This window comes from Callorhinus ursinus, unplaced genomic scaffold (genome assembly GCF_003265705.2).
Source record: "Callorhinus ursinus isolate GAN/ISIS: 27379988/994484 unplaced genomic scaffold, GSC_fseal_2.0 scaffold21, whole genome shotgun sequence".
Taxonomy (NCBI): domain Eukaryota; kingdom Metazoa; phylum Chordata; class Mammalia; order Carnivora; family Otariidae; genus Callorhinus; species Callorhinus ursinus.
The window spans coordinates 5,074,173-5,097,379 of record NW_027397083.1 but is presented as its reverse complement, the minus strand read 5'-3'; the positions used below and the strand labels follow the sequence as shown (position 1 = coordinate 5,097,379).

Below are 23,207 nucleotides of genomic sequence, written 5' to 3'. Positions count from 1 at the left end.
GTACAATAGGCCCCACTAGGGAGGAGCTGAGGGAAGGAGGCCAGGAGCATGGAAACAGTGCCCCGAGCAGGAGCAAGCTGGCATGGAAGCAGAATTCAGGGCAGTCATTCCTGGAGGCTCAGCCGCAGAAGAAAGGCCTCAGTCCACTAACTCACTGGCACATTCCTTCATTTACCCACTCATTCAGTCCATCAGGCAGTCACTCGGCAAACACCTGAGCACCTACCATGTGCTGGGACCAATGCTAGGCTTTGGAGATACACATGAGAACTGAACACAGCAAGACATAGAGGCAATATGGCTGGAGCATCTCAGGCTCTACTAAGGCACTTGGAAACTATCCTGAGGGCAGTAGGGAGTCATCGATAGATACTGAGGAGGAGAGTCACATAGTCATATTGTGTTAGAAGATTCCTCTTAATGGAAGGTGGAGAATGCTCCGGAGACCGATCAGAGTTCAAGCCTTAGACTTAGCTTCACCAGTGGGGTATTTCACACCGCTAGTCAGAAAGTCTTTTGTGAGCAGGAATTGGGCTTTATTCATCTCTATATCCACAGGCCTGGGCACGCAGTAGGTGCTTAGTAAATACTGAACGAATACATAAGTAATGAATAAATGACTGTGATTAGATGCCCTTATTCTCCAGAGGTCCCCAGTGCCAGCCCTGGCACTTAGTCTTCAGTGTCCTGAGCTGTCCCACAGGGATCCTCTGGCCACCATGTACGGACCGACATCTTCAGCAGCCAAACTGTGGGCTGCTGGGCCCTCAGTGGTGCCAGTCACAGCTAATCCCAGCCCTGGGCGACGGCATTCACTGCCGCCGCTTCCTCCTGCCCAGACAGTACCTGGCACTAACCCCAGGGTTGGGCCACAATACATGGCCGCCTGGTTGGAAGATGCCAGGGGCTGGCCAGGAACCTGCAGGCCAGCTCTCCACTTTCCTGAGGGATCTGTGGCCTGCCTAGGGAAGGGTTACCAGTGTCAGGAGAGGGAAGTAGAGAGCCAGACCAACAGGGCTGGGGGCTATGGAGAACGCGCATGCCCTCCCCAGGCCCTGCAGCGCATGGAAGCAGCCTGTGGTGGGTGCCAGACTGCGTGTTCCACTCTGCCTTCCTTTCTCCAGCACACGCTCGGAAAAGCTCAGTCCCCGTGTCATCCCCTCCTCCAGTCCCAGCCCCCGGCGAGCCTGGGACTCCCAAAGCTCCCTCGCCTGGGGGTCATATGACTCAGGCATGTGGGTTGGCGCAGTCAGCATTTAGTTCTGTGGTGGTGTGACATGTTGTGTGTGTTCAAGTGAGAGGGTGCAGGGCCGTGTCTAACCATCTCTGGGGTGGCTGCACATTTGTGTGTGTGTGTCCAGGAGAATGTGTGTCCATCTGATCACACCTGAGGAGGGTGTCCTTGTTGGGGCTGTGTTTAGTGCCTACCGGTGTCAGCCTAGGGGAGCCCCTGAGCGAGTGTGTGCCAGGCTGTATGTGGAATGTGTCCGTGGATGTGGATCTCAACGTTGTGTGCTATCAGAAAAGTGGTGTTTCCCCATGGAAGAAGGAACCTCGCAGCCCATGTCTGTGTAGTGCACGCACACATATGCACACACACAGAGAGGCACAGTTCTGCTTACTTGGACTTGGGCTCCGTGGTGAATAGTTTGGTAGGGGGAAAATATGAAACCTCAGCAGCTGCCTTCCCTGGGCCTGTGGGGAATGGGGGATGAGAGTGAGGTTGGAGGTTGGAACAGTGTGCCCCCCTTAACCCCCATGCCCTTGCCAGGAAGGTTCAGGGACTGGCTCCAGGGACCGGAGGACTGGCTCCAGGGACCGGAGAACTGGCTCCATCCCTTCCCAGTCCCCAGGGAGGCCAGGACAGAGGAAAAGAGCCCACTCTCTGAAGACTAGCTCACTGCACCCTGTCCCTGTCTGCCACCCCTGCCCCAGTAGGAACACGGTCTATAACAGATGCAGTAACTGAGACCTGGCCAGGAGACACCACCTGCCCCTGCCCAGGTCTGCCCCAGAGCACAGCTGGATCTTGAACTGGGGCCTCCAGAGTCTGAGCCCAGGGCCTTTTTCCCTTCACAGGACAACCTCTGATTCTGGCTGTGGGAAGGGGGGCCCCAAATGCCTGGATGGTGATGCTTAAGAAAAGGGAGGGCCTGACAACTGAATACCCAGGGGCCCCCTTCCCCTCCCCTAAGTCCCTCTTTGTCTCCCTTGAGCCTACCCCTCCCCCCACACACACATATCCACACACTCAGGGCACAGCACTGACTCAGACTCGTGGCCCTTCAGCTTGAAACGGGGTCGATTTTCTAGTGACCACGAAGCAAGTAACCGTCCCGGAATGTATGGGTCAGTATGGGGGGGAGGGGGGCATGTGGCCCAGTCTGTGGGGGAGGGAAGGAAATGTGAGAGGACTCTCCTCCCATCTCTCCCCAGAGCTCACCCTCGGAAGGAATGTCTGGGCTCGGGATTTCCCCCCCCCCCCAACTCCTTATCCCACAGCTCAGCCTGGACCCACTCTGGTCTCCTCCCTCCTTTCCCCAAGCACAGACTGAATCAGCGCGTGCGAGGGGAGAGGCAGAAGTCAGGGCCCGGGGTGCACGCGCCGTGGGGCTAGGGGCGGAGGGAAGGGGGCGCTCTGAGGCTGCCCCAGGTCCGGGGAGAACTTTCTCCCACACACCCTCTCAGACAGCTGCACTCCCAGAGCTTTTCCCTCTCTCTGCATTGATCCCAGTGGAGAAATTACGGGAGGGGAACTGAGAGGAGCTTCAGATGGTCCTGTTACCGCCCCAGAAGCGTTCCCATTCCCCGCACGACTAAGGACCCGCTGCCCCGCCACTGCGCCCTGTGGTAGGACTGTTCGCAGAGGGACGGAAGGAGCTGAGCTGGAAGAGCCGCCAGGGGACATAAGAATTGCGGCTCAGCCTCCCCGGCGAGCCGGGGAAGTCCGAAGAGACCCTCCCTCTCCACTTCCCCCCGCTTGCTCGGGGGCCCTGCAACTCATAAGGGTCTTGGGACTGCGTGGGGCTGCCGGCCCCCTGGAAGCTCCAAGGGGCCGTCCGTGCCTCTGCCGCAGAAAAGGACATACACCCGGACCTAGCGCTCCAGGCCCTTCCCACGCCCCCGCGGTCAGTGAAGCGCAGAACCCTCCTCGCTCGCGCCCCGCCGCGGCCGCCGCCCGCTGCCCGCAGCCCGCAGCCCGCAGCCTCCTCCCATTGGCCAGGAGCTCCGCGGGTCCCACCAATGAGCAGGCCGGACTCCGGCGCGGGGCCGCCCCACGGCGCTCAGGCGTTAACCTCTGGCGGGCCGCGAGCGGCTGGTGGGACCGGTCCTCCTTTACATTTAAAGGGCAGGCTGCTGAGCCCGGGCTCCGGGAGCGGGTGCCGCAGGAGGGGTGTGCGCGGGGCGGGACGGGGCGGGGCCGGGCCGGGCGGGGGCCGGGGGGTGCTTGCGAGCAGCAGAGTCCGAGACCTCTCCGATAGAGAGAGAAAGAGAGAGAGAGGAGAGGAGAGCCGGGGCTAACTGCGCGTGGCCTCCGAGAAGGAGCTTATATTGGCATGACTGTAGGAAAAAGTCTTTAACGAGGAGGGAAACAAATCATAATATTTCCTTCCCTGGCTTCCCATCCCGGTTGCCTGGCAAGGCACCCCAGAAGGCTCACCAGCCCCATGGAACCATATCCCCCTGTGAACGTTGACCCACGACCCCCTGCTGTTTATAGATTTGATAAGGGAAATCTGTGTTCTAAGGTGGCCCACAAAGCCAGCTAGGGAATCCCAGTCCTGGCCCCAGGGCCGGTCGAGGTTTTCCCTCCTGCCCCGCCTGCCCGGCGCGGGAAAGTGCCACATACACGGAAGTAAAAGTGTATAAATTACCCCCTTTGTGCTCGGGCACAGACCTTTGGAGATCATTCTCCCCTGAGCCCGCCCGCGTTAAATAAACCTCCTATCCTCCAAGATCTCCGAGTGCCGCTTGGTTCTTCTGTCAGACGATCCAGTCCAGGTTCCGTAACAGATTAACCCCCCCCTTCCTCCCCCGGGGCAATCATTTCCTTCGGATAGTCTTGAAACCTCAGCTTTTAGTGTGTGAACTGGAGGTAGAGCTGGGTGTGGTTGGGGGGGGAACGTGGGCATGCTGGAGCTGAGGAGGCCTGAGATCCCCAGAGTGGGCTTTCGAAGGTTGGGGGCGGGTGGGTACCGTGGAAGAAGTGAGAGGACAACAAGAAGGTGACCCCCATTCCTGTGCAGCCTCAGAGCTTCAGGGGACCTCTCCCTCAACATCACCAACTCACTGTGTGACCCTGGGTTGGCCACTTTCCCTCTCTGGACCTTGGTTTCTTCATTAGGAAATGGGGTGAGAGGAACAAGAGTGAGGACCACGGGCTTTCTCCCTTCTGTCTCTAATGTGATGATATAAACCAACCATAACTGAGCTGCTTTGAGAAGCCAGGCACCAGATAGAAATCAGGCTACAAAACTCTGAAGGGAGTCCCTTCTGGCCTGCTTCCGTGAGCAGGAGGTTAGCCTGGAGGTGATGAGACATGCCCACCATTGCCAATGGGAGTCCGATCAGCACACAAGGAAGCCCTGAGCAAAGAGGACTTTGCTGAGTGTCCTCCACCCCCACCCTGCCTGCCCCTTGGCCGCCCTCCCCTTCCACTTGGCTCCCACCCTCTGGAAGCTCCATCCTGCTGGGCCTTGGCTGCCGTTTCCAGCAGGTGGGGGCTGCTCACAAAAGGGGGCCAGCTGAGCTCCCTGAGCAGGTTTCTGTGGGCACCCCGAAAGGGGTCTCTTAGAAGGACCTGGCTCAGCTGCCTGGAGTTAAGGCCTTCAGGGACCCCAGCCCAGACTGGAGGAAGCATTTCTCCTCTCCCAGGCCCCAGGAAAGGGCTTGGCAAACCCTTATCGCCTGAGAAGCAGCTGCTGGAGGAATACCTTAGCGGCTGACTCACTGCCCTCCTGCCTCACAACACCCTCCCACTGGGCCCCACACCAGGCCTCTGAGAGACCCTGAGAGAGAGAGCAGGGGCAAAGCGCCCCCAGCTGGGCTGGCCCAGGCCCTGCCTGGGGCTGGCTGGATGATTGGGGGGGGGTACCCTGTAAATGGCCTTAGTGTGGGATCACAGTTATTTTTAGAGACGTGTTTAGTAGTACTAGTATCTCCTGGTACTGCCTCACCCCAGGCACTGATGAACAATTGATATGCTGATGGCATTGCCCTCTGGGGTACAAGGCCATGTCCCTGCAACAATAGTTATCATGGGCCGGGTGTTGGGATCCAGCCAGTGAACAAGATATAGATCCTGCCTCAGTGAGTTTTCAGCCTGGCCAACAGGCAATTCTTGAACAGAGGAATGTCGCCTGCAGTTGGGGAAGGACTGGGCAATGAGGGGTTGTGGACACTTCCCTGTTGTACTTGGCTGTCCTGGGCCTCAGTTTCCCTATATGTCAAGTGCGGATATGCAACTTCCTTATCTCATTGGGTAATCATGAGGATTAACTAAAATCGTGCATATGAAAGCACTCTGGAAGGTTAAAATCACAGTAAAAATGTAGGGTACGTGATAAGTTCTGGCAAACTGGGGAAAGGGGAAGAGAGTACCTGAGTCAATGGGTTTCTGCATTTATTTTGTCCTTGATTCTTTGATCATTCTTCAGCTCAACTCAGCTCAGGCCCAGAGTTTGGCTTTGAGTAGCTGCAGTTTTCATACTAATAATAGCTAACAACCATTGAGTACTCACTACATACTATAGGCACCATTCTGCTACATGCATTAATGTGTGTGTGTGTTCTATGTATAAGTGGTATATGAACTTCACTCACTTTACCCTCATAATCCTATAAGGTGAGTATTAAGCACCTAACAAATATTTGATCTTCATGACAACACTATGAAGTAGGAACTATTATTTCCCCTTTGCAGATAGGGAAACTGAGGCACAGGGAAGTGAAATATTCTGAAGCTTGTTCTCAGAGGGCTTTTCTGTTCACCCCGTCAGGACTGGGGCAGGCTTTGAGTATTCCATGCGAGAAAGGGCCACCAGCTCCGACCCTGAAGCAATCAGTCCCCCAGAAGCCAGTCATTAACCATTCACCAGGTTGGACTCCAGGACCTGAAGCAACCCCCCCTCCCACCATCTCTTCCAACCCACCAGCAAATGCATTCAGTCAGTACATGTTTATAATTCTACAGAGAGAAAAAAATAAGCACCTACTATGTACTAGCTACTGGGGGCTTTTTTAATAATAAGACACAATGTTTGTTGAGTATTATGTACTCAGGGCCATCCTCATAACAATCCTGACAGAAACTATTTCATCCTCACTGTACAAAGGAGGAAATGAAGCAGACAGAGGTTAATTAACTTTCCCAAGATCTCAGAGACGAATATTTTTCAAACTTTTTTGTTTCTAAGAAATATATTTTACTTCATTACTGAGTCCACACACACACACAACTGGGACGAAAACCTCACCAGGTATTTAATTTCACTATGTGAAGTGCAGTCTGGTATTTTCTACTCTTATTTTTTTTTTTTCTGTTTTACTTTTTCTTAAATCGTGGTTGTGACCTACTAGATTGATTTCACAAGCCATTAATGAGTCACCACCCACAGTTTCATTAGCACTGAGTCATAGCTGAAAGTATCAAGGTCAGGATTTGAACCCACGTAACATGGCTTCAGAGCCTAATCTCTTGGCATAAAGAACGTCTTCGAAAGCGGAGAGTCTGGAAGCATGAGAACAGGTCAGGACTGTGCTAATGAGGGGAGGAGAAGCCTTGATAATCCCACCTCCTTGCACTCGAGCAACAGACACCAAAGTCACCAGTATTGCCTTTGGGATATGAACTTGCTGGCATCGACACACACTCTTTACTTAGTCTTCCCATGAAGTAGGGCAGGCAGAAAAACAGACTCAGGAGGTCTGAGTGATTGAACCAAGGTCACAGAGCCAGAACGAGAGCCTGGTAGTCTGTCGCCTGGTCCAGGGATGCTCTTGCGCCCTCCGCAGCTCACCTTGAGGATGATGACAGTGAGGCTGGAGATGGCAGTGGGGTGGGGGTGGGGGGGTGGGGGGAGAGGTGGGGGTTTGGACAGCAGTGCCGGTCATGATAGAAATGATAATAGTTGGTCCTGGGGATATGGGTAGTGGGGAGGGTGGTGGCGTTAATGATGGTGGGAAGAATAATGGAGAGGTTACAGTGACAGTGGCGGTGGTGGCAGGCCTGGGAGCCCCACCACAGCAGCATCTGCACTCCCTTCCCAAGTTCAGCTGACCGCCCCCATGCCCCTCCTCCTTCCCTAGCACTTCCCGGAGCACCTGGACCACTTTGCGGAGAACATGGAGGACTTCTCCAACGATCTGTTCAGCAGTTTCTTTGATGACCCCGTGCTGGACGAGAAGAGCCCTCTACTGGACATGGAACTGGACTCCCCCACACCAGGCATCCAGGCTGAGCACAGCTACTCCCTGAGTGGTGACTCGGCGCCTCAGAGCCCCCTTGTGCCCATCAAGATGGAGGACACCACCCAAGGTAAGGGTAGAAGGACCCAGGGACAGCCCAGACCCAGAAGGCCCAGGAAGGTGTGATATGAGAGAGAACAAAAAGGCAGGAGGCAGCACTCCTCTTAAGAGGTGTTTGGGGTGACTCCTCTGAGAGTCCCTGGGCATCTCAGCCTGCAGTGCTCCCCCTCTGGTCCCTCAAAAGCTTCTTCCCCTCCTCAGAAAAATGAGGCTTCAGGAAAGCCAAGTGGTTTAGGTCACACACACAGTAAAATGCTTGGTAAGGACTTGGGAGCAAGCGCGCGCCTTGATGCTAAACCGCACACCCTTGCCACCACCACATTGGCCAGCCTCGAGGGCCAGCAGGGGTACTGGGTGTGGACCCAGACGGGCTTTGCTGATGCATCCTGAGGCATCACCTCCACTAGCTGCCGTGTGATCTTGAGCAAGTTGCTTAATCTCCCTGGCCCATTTCCTCAATTATAAAATGAAGATAATATATGTGTCATAGGAATTCTGGCCAGGATTTTTAAATCTATACATAAAGTACCCAGTTCAGTGCCCAGCACATAATATATAAGAAGAATTAATGGCTATTTTCATTGTGCATATAAAAGTCCTGTTAATACTCTAGTGGCTAGCACAATGAACAGTATTTTTAATTCCTCTTTTCTCTTCAGAGGACAGTGATCTTGAATGAGTTTCTTGATATTCTCATCTATTAAATGGGAAGAATAATAGTGCCTGCCCCATAGAATTATTGGGAGGGATGAAAGAAGTCATATGTAGCAAGGGCTGAGAGCCTCACTCAGTTCAACAACTGTGTGCTGCTTCTGAGGGTCTTTGAGATTCCCCGGGGCAGAGGTGGGACTCTGCACCCTACCCTGCTCACCCCTGTGAGGGCAGGGACACTGTCTGGGGTTTAAATGGCTTCAGGGCTGGGGCTGCAGAGGTCTTAGCTTCCCTGCATGCCCTGGCCTCTCAGCCAAGCTTCTGGAAGTCACATCCGCGTGTCCTCAGGCCTCACCCTGGGGAAGGGCAGGCAGCATGTGGGGTGGACCCCCTCCCATGGTAGGTTCTCCATCCACCCGCACTGGGCCAGCCCAGCAGCTCCTCAGCCACCCCAAGTCTATTTTTAGAGCAATTTGTCTGTGGGCCCTTTGCAGGGGCAGCTTCCCGGAGGCCGGACAGCTGGCCCTGTAATTTGGGAAGATTGTGGATGTTCCTGGAGCCCTGGGGCAGCCTGTGGCCCAGAGCTGGGGCGCTCAGGCTCCCAGCAGGGTGGGGCCTCATCTCTGAGGTGGGACCAGGCACCACTGACCCCCTCTCTCTACCCACAGCTGGCCCCAAAGGCCAGAGCGCCCTGGCCCTTCCCTTGCATATTGGCTCCCCAGATCCCCGCCTCACCTCACCACTGCCTGGGGCTTGCAGGGCTGACTTGGGGTGCAGGACTGTAGGCACCCATCAGGAAAAGGGGTGATGCTTGCCAGCCCTGTGGCCCAGGTGAGGCCAGGAGCCTCACTAAGAAGGCAGGAAGTGGACACTGCCCTGGGAAACCTGAACATCACACCTCACGACCCACATGCCCTCCCCACCCCCACCTCCTCACACACACACACACCCCCACCCCATCACCAGGTCCTGTGGATTCTCCCTTCTGAATTTGTCTCCAGTATGTCCCTTCCTCTCCATCCCCACTGTCACTTCCTTTGCTCAGACTTCATCTTCTCTCGGTGGACTGTCACCAGCCTCCTGCGAGTCTCCCTGCCTCCACCTTGCCTGCTGTCAGGCCTGTCTCCACACGCACACAACATGATTTTTTTCGACATTACAAATCTGAGCGTGCTTAAAACCCTTCAGTGCTTCCCCCATTACCTTTAGGACAGAGTCGCAGCTGTGAGCCCAGTCTCCAAGGCCACACTACCCCTGCTGGCCTCTCTGGGCCCACCTTCCCCCTCCCTCCGCATTTCAGCGGCACTAAAACTGCTTGCGACTCTCACCAGGTCCCCCACCGCCTAGCACTGTGCTCAGCAAATGTTCACTGAATAGCGGTCATTGTGTTAACAATAGCTAGCATTTATTGAGCATTTACTTCTTGTCAGGCACTTTTACAGATGAAGAAGCTAAGGCTCAGAGAGGTTAAGCAACTTACCTGAGGTCACACAGCCAGTCAGGAGGGGTCCAGATCTGTTGTCCACACCTGCTCTGTGAGCTGCAGAGTAAAGAAGATGCCCCACCTCTTCTGGCTCCAGCCTGCCTCACCAGTGCCCCTCTGTGCCCTTGCCTGCCTGTACCCTAGCATCTCTCCTCAGCCGGGTCTAGAGCAGGTCCCAGGGGGGAGGAGGGCGGCAGAGCTCTCTGCTCGGGGAGTCCCCTGAGCCTGGTCCTGCCCCCTTCCCCAGACGTGGAACATGGAGCATGGGTGCTGGGACACAAACTGTGCTCCGTCATGGTGAAGCAGGAGCAGAGCCTGGAGCTGCCCGTGGACCCTCTGGCCGCCTCCTCGGCCATGGCCGCCGCTGCCGCCATGGCCACCACCCCACTGCTGGGCCTCAGCCCCCTGTCCAGGCTGCCCGTCCCCCACCAGGTGAGCCTGGGGATTGTTCCCAGGGGCTGAGGGAGGGAGGCCGGCAGGGGTGTGGGGGGGGAATGTCTCTGTGGGAAGAGGCCTCCAAAGCCCTGTGTAGCCCAGCGGTGTGTGGACTGGGAACAATGTGACCCTGGGGGCTGAGGGTCAGAACTTCTGGACGAGGCCTCTGCCTACCCCTTGGGCTGCCCCTTCACCGTCCGAGAATGGGAACAATCCATAGCACCCTTGGAGTAAGCTGGGCCCCTCACCGAGTGCCGAAGGAAGCTGACAGGAACCCTGGCAGAGCTGGGCATCAGGGGCCCGGTCCAGGGTCTCAGAGATGGAGAGAGCGCAGGTCAGATAGCTGTCTCAAAGCGCCAGGATTTTTTTAAAAGAATGACCAAAACGAGAATACAACCGTTGTCAATATTTCAATTGTATATGTTCGTGAGATCAGTATTTTTTACCTCGTATGCTCAGGTCAGCCCCCCATCACCCCCCATGATACATAGATAATAGCATTCAACTCCAGATCCAAGGTCGACATCTGAAGAGCCTCCTGGGAATGTGAGGCCCAGACTCCGGGCCCTGCCTGCGTCCCAGCTTAGCTCTCATTTGTGCTCTGGGCGTGTTACCTTCTCCTTCTTCCTCAGCTTCTTATCTGTAAAATGGGAGCATGAACTGCCTCTAAGGGGCTTCAAGCCCTGAGTCTACAATATAAGGGTTGTCTTAAAAATCCCTAGATTCGGGGTTTGACTGGCTCTGCCCCCTGCTGGCCACACGTCTCACCTGATCAAAGGCATGTGGCCAAAGGCCAAGATCAGCTCCTCCCCACCCCTGCACTGACCCAGAGGACCAAGGGTCAGCTGTAAAGGTGGAAGATCTTTTGTGACCATCTCCAAGACTGACTCAGCGACTCCTCAGGCCTTGCCAAAGCAGGAAGGGAAGGTGCAGCGGCAGCAGCAACCGCCAGAGTCCTGGGAGGTTGGGCACATGCCTCAGAGAGGGAAACTGAGGCTCAAGGAGCTAAGCGACTTGCCCAGAATCACACCGTCAGAAATAATGAGCTGCAGGGTGCCTGGGTGGCTCAGTTGGTTTAGCATCCAACTGTCGGTTTCGGCTCAGGTCATGATCTCGGGGTTGTGAGATCAAGCCTGCTTAAGATTCTCTTCTCCCTCTCTCTGCCCCTCCCCCACCTCTCTCCCCCTCTCTGAAACAAAACAAAACAAAACAAAAAATCTCACACGTAGAAATAATGAACTGCATTCCAAACTTGGCCTACAAGACCCAGAAGCCCACACTTCCCACTCTAGGGAGATCACGATGCCCTTGTGGAAGGCACAGGAACCAGAAGTTGGCATTGTCGGTAACGGGCTGGGTGACCCACCCTTCCCCATCACAGTGCCTTCCCTGTCACTTGAGGGCTGAGCTGGCATGTAGACCAGAGAATCTCCAAGGTCCCTGCCAACTTGAACCTTCTGTGATTCTTACTTATCTGCCTACATTGGAGATTCTGTGTCCCAACCACAATATCATGGCCTCTCTCTGCTGGCTGTGGACCCAGAGGGGAGACTTGGTCCTGAAATCCAGCACCCAACAACACAGTGCCTTCCACAAAGAGAACACCACTTAGATGCATGTTTATAATCGTGTAGGAAGCCATGCATGTACTTTTTTTTATTATTCAATTAATTAACATATAATGTAGTATTAGTTTCAGAGGTAGAGTTCAGTGATTCATCAGTTGCATATAACACCCAGTGCTAATTACATCACATGCCCTCCTTAATGCCCATCACCCAGTGACCCCACCCCCCCCCAGTAACCCGCAGTTTGTTTCCTATGGTTAATAGTCTCTTGTGGTTTGTCTCGCTCTCTGATTTCCTCTTGTTTTATTTTTCCCTCCCTTCCCCTATGCTCTTCTGTTTTGTTTCTTAAATTCCGCATATGAGTGAAATCATATGATAATTGTCTTTCTCTGATTGACTTATTTTGCTTAGCATAATACCCTCTAGTTCCATCTGTATCATTGCAAATGGCAAGATTTCATTTTTGATGGCTGAGTAATATTCCACTGTAGATCTATACCACATCTTTATCCATTCATCTGTCAGTGGACATCTGGGCTCTTTCCACAGTTTGGCTATAGTGGACATTGCTGCTATAAACGTTGGGATGCAGGTGCCCCTTCGGATCCCTACACTTGTATCTTTGGGGTAAATCCCTAGCAGGCCATGTGTGTTCTTGATGTCCTTTCTGGGACAGCAAGTGGGAATATAAAGAAATAGGAATGCATGTTTGTTTAAAACATAAATCTAGTTCTGTCAGTCCCCTTGTGATACAACCCATCAGGGACTCCTTATTGTTTCAAACTTCTTTGTCTGGTCCCTTTCTACCCTCTGTGAATCCTACCCCCACCCCCACCCCACGCCCTAGCCAGGCCTTCTGGTCTTGTTTCCTACCACTCCCTCCGGACATATACCCCTACACTCTGGACACCCTGAATACTTGCACTTTCCAGATCCGGCCATGCGCTCTAGCCTCTGTGCCTTTGCAGATGCTTTTCCCTCTGCTTGGAATTCTTTTCCTTTCACTTACCACCCGCCCTGTCCTTCCTCTGGAACATTCCTGTTTATACCTCAGGACTCCTTTCAAAGTTCAGCTGCTTAGAGAGCTCACCCTGATCCCCCAGCCAGTTAAGGCCTTCTTCATCTGTGCTACTGTTACCATTCACTGAACAGCTACAATGTGCCAGACATTACTTCTCTCCTCTTGGCAACCCACATACCAAGGCCTCTGTGGCCTTCACAGTCAGCACAGAGCAGCCTCCATCAAAAAGATGGCCTTGGCCTTGGAGGCTGCAAGAAGCCCTCCTTCTCCAAGCTTAAGGTCTAAACTACACTAACTACTTAGCCACTATTCTCTTCTCCTAGGTCTTACTTGGCTTCTCCGAGCCTGAGTACTTGCCTCTTCTCCCTCTGGGCTGTACCCAGAACCCTGAGTCCAGCCACCTCCTTAATTGTGCAGAGCAGACTGCCAGCCTCAGGGAGGGTAGGAGGTTGAATGGCATGGTGGGGACAGCCTCAGGGGCAGCTGATGGAGCTGGACCTGTCTCTTCCTCAGGCAACAGGAGAGATGACTCAGCTGCCAGTGATCAAAGCAGAGCCCCCGGAGGTGAATCAGTTCCTCAAAGTGACACCAGGTAAGTGTGTCCAGAGGGACTATTCCTCTCCAGTCTTGGGCAGACAGCATTCCCTACTCCCTTGGGCCAGCCCACCCATCTCCCTCAGCAGCCCCCATCTCGCCCCAGAATATCCTTTCCTCCCTGTTCTGCACACTTTCCATCCATCCAGCTCCCTTTTGACCCAGTCTACAACTGTCATCCCTGTTATTGACACCCTCACCCTGTTTGCTAATCCCCCTCCTGTCATTCACTAAGGGAAGCCCACTCTATAGCCACCCATCCACCCATCCACCCATCCACCCATCCATCCATCCACCCATCCACCCACCCACCCACCCATCCATCCATCCATCCATCCATCCACCCACCCACCCGTCCATCCACCCATCCATCCATCCATCCATCCATCCATCCATCCATCCATCCACCCACCCATCCATCCATCCAATGAGTGTTCATTGGGAGTGTCTGGGAAAGCCGAGGGAGAAGACAGTCCTGTGCCCAAGTAGATCACAGAGTAGTGAGGGCCAGTTTCATAGCAGCCATATGGGTTAAAGAAGGCAGATTCCCCAGGAGGCCTTGGAGGCACATCCCCAGATCTGATGGGGTGGGGGGAAGGGAACACAGAGGAAGCTTCTTGGATTGGCCAGAAGGAGAATAAGCTAACTGAATCTTTCCAACCCTACCTCATTAATTCATCAAACATTCATTAAGCATCTACTATGTATCAGGCCCTGGGCTGAGTAGCACAAAGTTTAGAAAGATGAGTAAGACCCAGGCTTCACCCTCATGCTGTTCACTCCCTCGGAGAGAAGATTCACAGAAGGTAGAAAGGGGCCATTGTGAAAACACATCATCTTGTAGAGTGCCCTTCAATCCGTAAAGCATCTTCACATACATGAGCTCATTGTGTCCTCAAGGCTCCCTGCAGTCAGTTCACTCCCTTTCGACAGGGAAGTGAGGCTGGGAGGGGTTAATAAATATGACTGTAGGTCACACACTTGGGGCGGGTGACAGCAGAACTTGAACTCAGGCTCCCTGACTCCACATTCCAGGCTCTTCACATTATGGCACCCTTAAGAGGCAAATCAAAGTGCAGGGAGGGAGAGAGGACTCATGCAGGGGGCAGTTAGGGGCAGAATCCGGAAGGATGCAGCTGTTCCTCCGGAGCCTCAGCCCGCTCTGCAATGATCCGGGCATTCTGTGCTGTCCTGGGAGTTCTCCCTGCAACTGGGCTCTTGGTCCTCGTGGCTCTGCCCAGGTTTTTCCCTGACCACCTGCAGTGTGCCAGTCTTCCTGATGCTGCAGCCACAGAGCAGCAGCGGGGAGGGGGAGGCTGGGGACCGCAGGGCTCCTGGCTGGTCTGCTGAAAGCCTGCTGTCCTGTCACACTCAAGCTGGAAGTGGAAACCCTGGGATTGCTTGGGCTAGATGTTTGGCAGTGGGACCAAGGAAGTGACAGAGCCTGTTGCTTGCCTGGCCCAATCCCGTGGGTCTGGCTGTGGGCAAACTCCAGTCACCTCTGGGGTTACCAGTGGAGGCTCCAAGGGCCTGGACCCTGTGAAGTCAGGGATGGGGGAGGGACTTCGAGAATCCGGCCTCCATGACAGCCACACCGAGGAGCCAGACCTCGGTGGCACTGGAGATGGGATGGCATTCAGAAATGAACTTCTGGGATGTCAGCTCATCTTTCTGACATGGCAGAGGGGATGGGACAGCTGATGGGACAGCTGGTCAAGGCCCCAGTATTCCGTCCCCCACAGTGTCAGGGCTGGCTGACCTCTGATGTCCAAGCAGAGGTGGGATGCAACCCTGCTAACCTGGATTCCCCCCCACCCCCGCTCTCCCCAGAGGACCTGGTGCAGATGCCTCTGACGCCCCCCAGCAGCCACGGCAGCGACAGTGACGGCTCCCAGAGTCCCCGCTCTCTGCCCCCCTCCAGCCCTGTCCGGCCCATGGCCCGCTCCTCCACGGCCATCTCCACCTCCCCCCTTCTCACCGCCCCTCACGTAAGCAGCTGGGGATGGGCTGAGCCTAGAGGCAAGGGATTGAGTTAGTCCACCCTACACATGACCAGCGAGGAAGGGTCTGGGAGCCCCAAGCCTGATCCCATCCCCATCAGCATTCAGAGCAGATGGGAGTGAGAATCTCTTAATCCTGTTCTGGGGTAAAGAGGAAACAGGTAGAGAGGTCTAAGAGGCTTGTCACACCCCCACTGTTGCAGAACCAGGACTAGAACTTGACATTCCTGACCTCCAGGGGATGGCCCAGGCTGGCTCCAAGGAGCACTGCTTGGGGACAGACTCAGGAGGCCCCAAATCACCTGGGAAACATGGAGCTGAGTCCTGTGTGGAGCCTCCCAAGTGAAGAATGTAGGGGTCTGAGGGGGTTGCTGTTTAGGGGCTCTGGACAAGTAAGCTTTGAGGCTGTGGATTCCAGAATGGGATCTAGGGGACCCCCCACCCCGACCCTGCAATAATATACTGAGTGCCTAACATGCTGGGCTCCCAGCACTGTTAATACATGTTAGTGGATTTCATTCAGATCCACCCCTTTTCAAGTTAGGAAACCGAGGCTAGGTGAGTCGAGTGCCTTCCCCCAGTCACACAAAGAGTCAATGGCAGAGCTTGAACTTGAACCCAAGCTGTCTGGTTCCTAACCATCATGTCCTACCTCCCACAGAAATTACAGGGGACATCAGGGCCACTGCTCCTGACAGAGGAGGAGAAACGCACCCTGATTGCTGAGGGCTACCCCATCCCCACGAAACTCCCCCTCACCAAAGCCGAAGAAAAGGCCTTAAAGAGGGTCCGGAGAAAAATCAAGAATAAGGTAAAGCGTGAGCTGGACCCTGGCCCTGCCCTAGGGCTCCCCCGGTGACACCAGCCCTAAAATTGAGGGCCCCCCCGGAAATGGTTATGTGGCTGTGGTAACCCCTTTTCTGGGGCCTCCCCCTCTAGATCTCGGCCCAGGAGAGCCGCCGTAAGAAGAAGGAGTACGTGGAATGTCTAGAAAAGAAGTAAGCATCCTGGGCAGGGCGGCGGGACTGGGCCCCACTCCCCCACCTGCCCCGCTGTCCCCAGGGCTCTCTCAAAGGGCACCGGAGCAGGGGGCCCGGGGCTCGGGGCCTGGGATGCCTCAGGGAGCGGTGGACAGGGCAGAGAGGGCAGCAGTGAGTCTGGGGCCTGGCCCTGAGCCTGTGTCTGCTTGGCCCCCTCAGGGTGGAGACATTTACATCAGAGAACAACGAACTGTGGAAGAAGGTAGAGACCCTGGAGAATGCCAACAGGTGGGTGGTGCCACCTGCATCCTCCCCGGCCCCCTGCCCCCTGCCCTCCTGCAGCCAGGGCCCGGCTCTGGCATAGCTCTGGGAGGCAGGAGGCAGGAGAGGTGACTGAGTTCAGGATGGCAGGAACCCCAGAAACAGGAACCCTGCAGCCTGGGACCCCTGGCTTCCCATCCTTCTTCACCCGCGCATAGCTCTAAACACCTGACAGGGCAGCTGAGGCGCGTAAGTGAGTTGGTGTAGGGCAGTGGCTTTCAAAGCAGAATTCCCCAGACCGGCAGCAGCCGCCCCTGGGAAGTTTTGGAAATGCTGATTTTCAGACCTCAAGCCAGGCCTGCTGAATCAGGAATTCCCCGGGGAGGGCTCAGCGATCTGTGTTTTAATAAGCCCTCCAGGTGATTTTGACGTACCCTAAAGTTAGAACCGCTGGGGTGGGTGGGTGCTTGCAACTCAGAGCTCTTCTCACCAGCAAACAGCATCAGCACCACCTGGGGGCTTGTAAGAACTGCAGGATCTCGGGACTCTACCCCGACTTACAGAATCAGAATCTGCATTTCAACGTGATCCTTCAGTGATTCGAATGCACAATTCCCTTTGCGAAAACTCAGTATGGGGCCAGCACAGGTCGCAGCTACCTAAAGTCACAGCCTGGGTTTCTTAATCCCACTCTGCCATTTTTGTGATTCTGGGAAAACTGTTAAACCTCTCTGGTCCCCAGTTGCTTTGTCTAAATGGGGATGATAGAAGCTCTATCTCACAGGATTCTTGTGAAGATTCGATGAGATGGCGCCGGTAAAGGGCCCAGCACTGTGCTTGGCATTTAAGAATGCTCAATTCATGTTAGCTTTTCTTCTTTTTTTTTTTTTTTTAATGGTTGTTCTGAATTCTTGATAGTGCCTAGCCATGAGCCCCCAGTAGGTCTCTAATAATTATTTGCTGGGGTAAATGAAAATGACAAGAGACAACAGCTGGTATGAAGCAGGTGCTCAACAGAAGGCTTTTTCCTTCTTTCCTTCCTTCTCCCCCAGCTTCTCCAGCAGGATCCAGCCACTCCCCAGATTGACCTGGAGAATGCCGCCCACTCAGGGAAGGGGGGCGGGGCCGCACTCCTCACCCCTGTACCTCTGGCCCAGATTCCTCTCTGGCCCAAAATAGGGCCAGGCCCTTGGAGCTATTTCGCCACCTGCTGTACATTCTGGTAACTGCAACCCCAGTGCCCGGCTAGGTGGAGGAAAGAGACAGTTAAACTGTTGTTGGCCAAGCGGCGGCTGAGTAGACCCTGTGTGTGCCCGGAGGACTCCACGTCGTTGGGTGGGAGCTTCTTATCAGCTCCGGGAATCGTGGGGTGCAAAGGAAGGAAGGTCAATGTAGCTGTGGCTGGCGTAGGTGAAGCAAAAGGTGACCTCAGCCCAGGTGGGGCAGACCTTCCTCCCCACCCCGCTTTGGCCAGGAGCATCACAGGGCACCCCTGAGCTCCCATAGGGTGACCCAGCTCTTCATCACGAGACAGGCCCCAGGTTCCCCAAGCCACACCACAAAGGAGCCAAGCGGGAGGTGACATTTTCTGTCTTGACTGAAACGGGCACCTGGTGTGGAAGCCAAGTGTGGAGCCAGCCCAGGTGCTCCCTGGGAGAGCTCCAGGAGGCAGAGATGCCTGCTGGGGCAGAACCTGCCAAGTGACCACTGTGCCCTCCTCAGGACCCTGCTCCAGCAGCTGCAGAAACTTCAGACTCTGGTCACCAACAAGATCTCAAGACCTTACAAGATGGCCGCCACCCAGACTGGGACCTGCCTCATGGTAGGTGCTATTCCCTCACCACAGGGCCACATGAGGACAAGTCTTCCCCAGGCTGGCTTTCTAGGAAGGCAGGCAGAGCTTTGATGATTGGCAACATCATCAGGGCACGGCATCCTAGTGCCTGGTGAGCTGGCTCCTGAAGACCCCAGCCTCTTTCACCAAGCCCATGGAGCCTTCCAGAACATGACCTTCCCTGACCAGTTCTAACACAATGTGGATGTGTAGTGACTCACGTGAACCCAGCTAGGGGAGAGCAGGGCAAGTCCCTTGAGGAGGCAGCTTCCGTACCCTGGGGGGGGAAAGGGCTTAGGGAGACACAAGGTTGGGAGGCACTTGGTTCTTTCTTCCTGGAATGAATAGCGAAGAGAAGGCTGAGCAAATCTCTAGAAGCCCAAAAGAATGTGCAGGGTGGGGGTGCCTGGGTGGCCCAGCTGTTGAGCGTCTGCCTTCAGCTCAGGTCATATCCCAGGGTCCTGGGATTGAGCCCCACATTGGGCTCCCTGCTCCGCGGGAAGCCTGCTTCTCCCTCTCCCACTCCCCCTGCTTGTGTTCCCTCTCTCGCTGTGTCTCTCTCTGATAAATAAACAAAATCTTTAAAAAAAAAAAAAAACCGTGCAGGGTGTGGTTCAGACATCTGCAAACCCCTCTTCCATGCTGTCCTGGAAATGTGCAGCCTGCTGCCTCTTGGCTGATCGCTCCCCAGGCCCTCCGAGATCCTCATGCTCTCAGGTGGCAGGCACGATGTGGGGCGGGCTTAGTTCGGGCCGTGTGACTCTTAGCTTCTCCTGCTGAGAATCCGGTGTGATGATCTGTCCGCTCCCTTGTACCCCCCGCCCCGACACCCAAGTACTCCTTTCTCACTATCCTGATTCCCCCACCTTATAGGTGATAACCGTGTTGACCACTTCCCTCTTTTTCTAACACTGCCTGTGGTGGCCCCCTACCAAGGGCTGACATGGCCTGAGCAGCCTCCTCCACCTTCTCCGAAAAGGGTGGAACACTGCACCTCTAGGAGGTGGCTGGCTCTGGGTGCTGCTTTCTTGGAAAAATACTGAGCTTTTTATACTTACTGGTTGGGGGGGGAGAAGAATCGGGGATGGCCAGGGTTGCACCCCCACAACCTGCTCTGACCACCACTCTCTCCACTACCAGGTGGCAGCCCTGTGCTTCGTTCTGGTGCTGGGCTCCCTGGTGCCCTGCCTCCCTGAGTTCTCCTCCAGTTCCCAGACTGTGAAGGAAGACCCCATGGCCGCTGACAGCGTCTACACAGCCAGTCAGAGTGAGTGCCCTGAGGCAGGCTACCTTCCCTGGGTCCCAACTTCTGGGCATAAGCCAGATACAAGAGAGGAGCCAGGTTCTGGGTTGGCGACATCTCATTCTACCTCCTCATTTTACAGATGGAGAAACTGAGGCCCCCCCCCAAAGGGTTTATGATTTATTCAATGTTAGTTGTGGAATTGGGACTCCACTGCAGGCTACCTGATCCTAGCCCACCCAAGAGTGGCCTGCGGGGGTGGGGGGTGGTTTAGGGGACAGCAGGAATGTTCCCACCCTCCCCGCCCCCACCCCAGCCCCCATGAATTATGGTACCAGTGGTTACGGGGCATCTGCTAGGAACAATTAGTATTTCAGGACTGGGATAGCATGTGAGTTTCGGTTCAAGGACGCTTTCCCATCAGACAGTGGTGGCTGAAGCACTGTGTTAAGGAGTGCCAGGATCCACCGGTAATGTCATGCATGGGCAGAGGAGGGGTGGTGGTGATGTGGGCTCAGACAGTTACCATCCCATGGGGGACTGACTGCAAGATACAGTGCTTAAGAACATGGGGCTTCAGAGTCAGTCATGCCTGCCATTGCCCTTGCTGTGTCACCTTGGGCACGTGTCTTGAGCTCCCTAAGCTGTCGTGTCTTCATCTGAAAAACAGAAGTTAGAGTTCTGCACTCCCCGAGCATGGGTGTTGTCACAACTAAATGGCACAGGGCACACACACTCTTGGCACAGGGCCTGACACACAGCAGGCGCTTAATCAGTGAGCACATCCCCTCCCTTTTTGAAGACCTCACCAGAGGAGAGAAAAGATACAATAGGCAGGTGGGTGGCAAGGGGAGAAACTGGTAGAAGGTGCAGCAAAGAATAGTGTGGATTTCCAGAAGCAGAAGGTATTTCAGGTAGATCTACAGAGGAACTTCCTAACTGTTCATCGTCTACCAGGAATGAATTATCTGGCAGGGCAGGAGGAGGAAGAGGAAGCAGACGAGGGGGGTGGTGGTCAGAGAGGGAGGAGACGGGAAAGAGTAGGATTCAAGAAGGAGAGATAGGCAGGGAGAAGGAGCTAGACCAGCAGGGCCTTGAAAGGAGGAGGGTTAGGGGAAGAGGCAGTGGAAGTGGCGAGCGAAAACCACGCCCTGGACAAGCGTGGCCTGAGAAGAGACAGGACGGTCGCAGAGGGAGGTGGGCCACGGGGGTGTGAGGGCCGAGAGTCCCATATCCATTTTCCAAGGCCAGGGGGGCCCTGGGGTCTTCGGAGGTAGAGGAAGCCAGCGGAGAGGAAGGGAGGGAAGTGGGGGGTGGGGCCGGTGTGGGTGAACAAAGCCCCTTGGAGTGAATGCAGTGGGCTGCAGGCCCTGTGTGCGTGTATCTGTGGTAGGAAGTGGCTTCTGGAGCTGGCTGGCTTTCAGGGCTGCTGCATTGCTCAATGGCGGGGAGTGCCTTTCACACACACTCTTGGGTCAGGGCCTGAGGGCCCAGAAGGTGCTGGTGGATCCTGGAGCCAGGCAGCCCTGGGTTTGCCTCTGGCTTCCAGCAGAGGCCAAAGTACCTGATAAGCTGGAACCTCACCTGTTCTGTGAAACAGGGCTAAAAATACCTCCTTCCCAGGAGTTTCTGTGAGATGCTCGTGATTTGATATGCAGGTCAAAGGGCTTTGCACAATGCCTGGCACAGAGTAGATCTCCAACAAACGTGTTTTCTTTTCCTTCATTTTCCTGAAAGGCACACTAGGGCCTAGAATGGGGAAGAGGGCACCTGGGTGGCTCAGGGGGTTAAGCCTCTGCCTAGCCCCCGTCCCCCCCAGCCAGGCTCCTGGCTCGGTGGGGAATCCGCTTCTCTGCACCGCCCCCCGCTAGTGCTCTCGCTCTCTCAAAGAAGTAAATAAAATCTTCTAAAAAAATAGAAGGGAAGAAGAGATTGATTCAAGGTCTCAGAGAAAGTGAGTAGTAGAGGTGGGATTAGAACCCAGCTCTCAGATGCCCCGCCCTGGTACCCTCTGCTTAGGAAGAACTACTTTCTCGGAGTGCATACTGAACACAGTTTCAACCACTTTGCCCCTATGGTCTCATCGAACCACATCTACATGAGGTTGGCCCTAGTATCCCTATTTTACGGATGAGCAAACTGAGGCTCAGAAAGGCTAAAGCAAAGGCCTGACTCGCCAGAGGTCATACCAATGGGCAACGTTAGAGCCGGGTTCAGACTCGGGCCCTCGTCCTTCACTACTGGGCCAGGAATGTGGCTGGAAGCGGGGAGCCTTGGCAAGGAGGCTCACCATGAGCTCTCTGTCCAGTGCCCTCCCGGAGCCTCCTGTTCTATGACGAGGCGGCAGGCTCGTGGGAGGAGGGCCGCAGTGCCCTGCTGCCTGTGGAGCCCCCAGACAGCTGGGAAATCAAGCCGGGGGGGCCGGCTGAGCAGCGGCCCCAGGACCACCTGCAGCATGACCACCTGGACAGCACCCACGAGACCACCAAGTACCTGAGTGAGGCCTGGCCAAAAGACGTTGGTGGAAACGGCACCAGCCCCGACTTCTCTCACCCCAAGGAGTGGTTCCGTGAGAGGTAGGTGGGTGGCCCCTTCCCTTCCCAGGGCCCCAGGCTCCACCCACGCTCGGCGGGGCTGGGGGGCGGTCCCCAGGTCAGCCGTGCCTCCCCAGGGCCCCCTCCCACCCACATTCTGATCCAGTGCACAGAGGGGTGAAAGGATCCTCACTGGACACACTCACCCCAGACTTCTGTTCTCTCTCCAGGGATCTGGGCCCCAATACCACCATCAAACTCTCCTAGGCCGCGCCAAGACCCAGGACACAGGACGTACCCTCTGGCACCCAGAAGAGGGGTTGTCTTGCTCTCTAACCCGGATCCAGCTTGTCCCCCTGCCCCCTGGGCTCCCATCCCAGGAGAAAGGGTTCCACTTCTCCCCAGCCCTTCTTTGCCCTACCCTTTCCCAGGGCCTCTCCTTCCCCACCACATTTGGACTGTTCCCTTGGGCCGACCACTCTGTTCTTACCCCTCCCTCCCACAGCCATCCGTCCTTCTCAGATAAACCACTCACTGGGCCAACCCCCTCCTTTCTCATAATGACCAACACGACCACTGCCTCCCTGCTGCCCCCACAGACACACCCACCCACACACCGACACACCCCCCCCGCCCCCTGCCCCACTGTACAGAGACCAAGAACAGAAATTGTTTGTAAATAATGAACCTTATTTTTTATTATTGCCAATCCCCTAAGATATTGTATTTTACAAGTCTCCACCCTCCCTTCACCCCTCCCTTGTTTTATATTTTATGAAGTTAGTGCGGGCTTTGCTGTTCCCTGGCCCTCACCTGGCCTCACCCCGCCGCAGCCCAAGCCGCTGGGCCCTTTTAATTGCCAAACTGCTTCCTCCATCAGCTCAGCACATGCTTTAAGAAGGCAAAAGTAAAAAAAAAAAAAAAAAAAAAAAGATGCAGCATCAATTCCTGACTTTGTGCCTTCCTTCATGGGGGGGAGGGCGCACTCTCCGTGGGGGAAAGGGGTCCAGGACCGAGAGATGGGGAGTGAGAAGTTTATCTTACATTCCGCCAGGGGCTCGTTGAGGGCATGCTCA

At 55.2% G+C, this 23,207-nt stretch overlaps 1 protein-coding gene across 1 annotated transcript in view; it reads left to right on the top strand.

Annotated features, from left to right (window-relative positions):
- The window catches only part of CREB3L1 (cAMP responsive element binding protein 3 like 1), a 34,852-nt gene extending 12,211 nt beyond the window's left edge, over nucleotides 1-22,641 (top strand). Inside the window, exons 2-12 of the mRNA XM_025879482.2 lie at nucleotides 7,309-7,537; nucleotides 9,909-10,093; nucleotides 13,199-13,277; nucleotides 15,110-15,267; nucleotides 15,941-16,090; nucleotides 16,219-16,277; nucleotides 16,479-16,547; nucleotides 18,243-18,342; nucleotides 19,495-19,621; nucleotides 21,906-22,173; nucleotides 22,362-22,641. Coding sequence (XP_025735267.2) covers nucleotides 7,309-7,537; nucleotides 9,909-10,093; nucleotides 13,199-13,277; nucleotides 15,110-15,267; nucleotides 15,941-16,090; nucleotides 16,219-16,277; nucleotides 16,479-16,547; nucleotides 18,243-18,342; nucleotides 19,495-19,621; nucleotides 21,906-22,173; nucleotides 22,362-22,398 — 1,461 coding nt within the window. The 3' untranslated portion in view covers nucleotides 22,399-22,641. The remainder of the gene's footprint in view (nucleotides 1-7,308; nucleotides 7,538-9,908; nucleotides 10,094-13,198; nucleotides 13,278-15,109; nucleotides 15,268-15,940; nucleotides 16,091-16,218; nucleotides 16,278-16,478; nucleotides 16,548-18,242; nucleotides 18,343-19,494; nucleotides 19,622-21,905; nucleotides 22,174-22,361) is intronic.
- The last annotated feature ends 566 nt before the right edge of the window (nucleotides 22,642-23,207 follow it).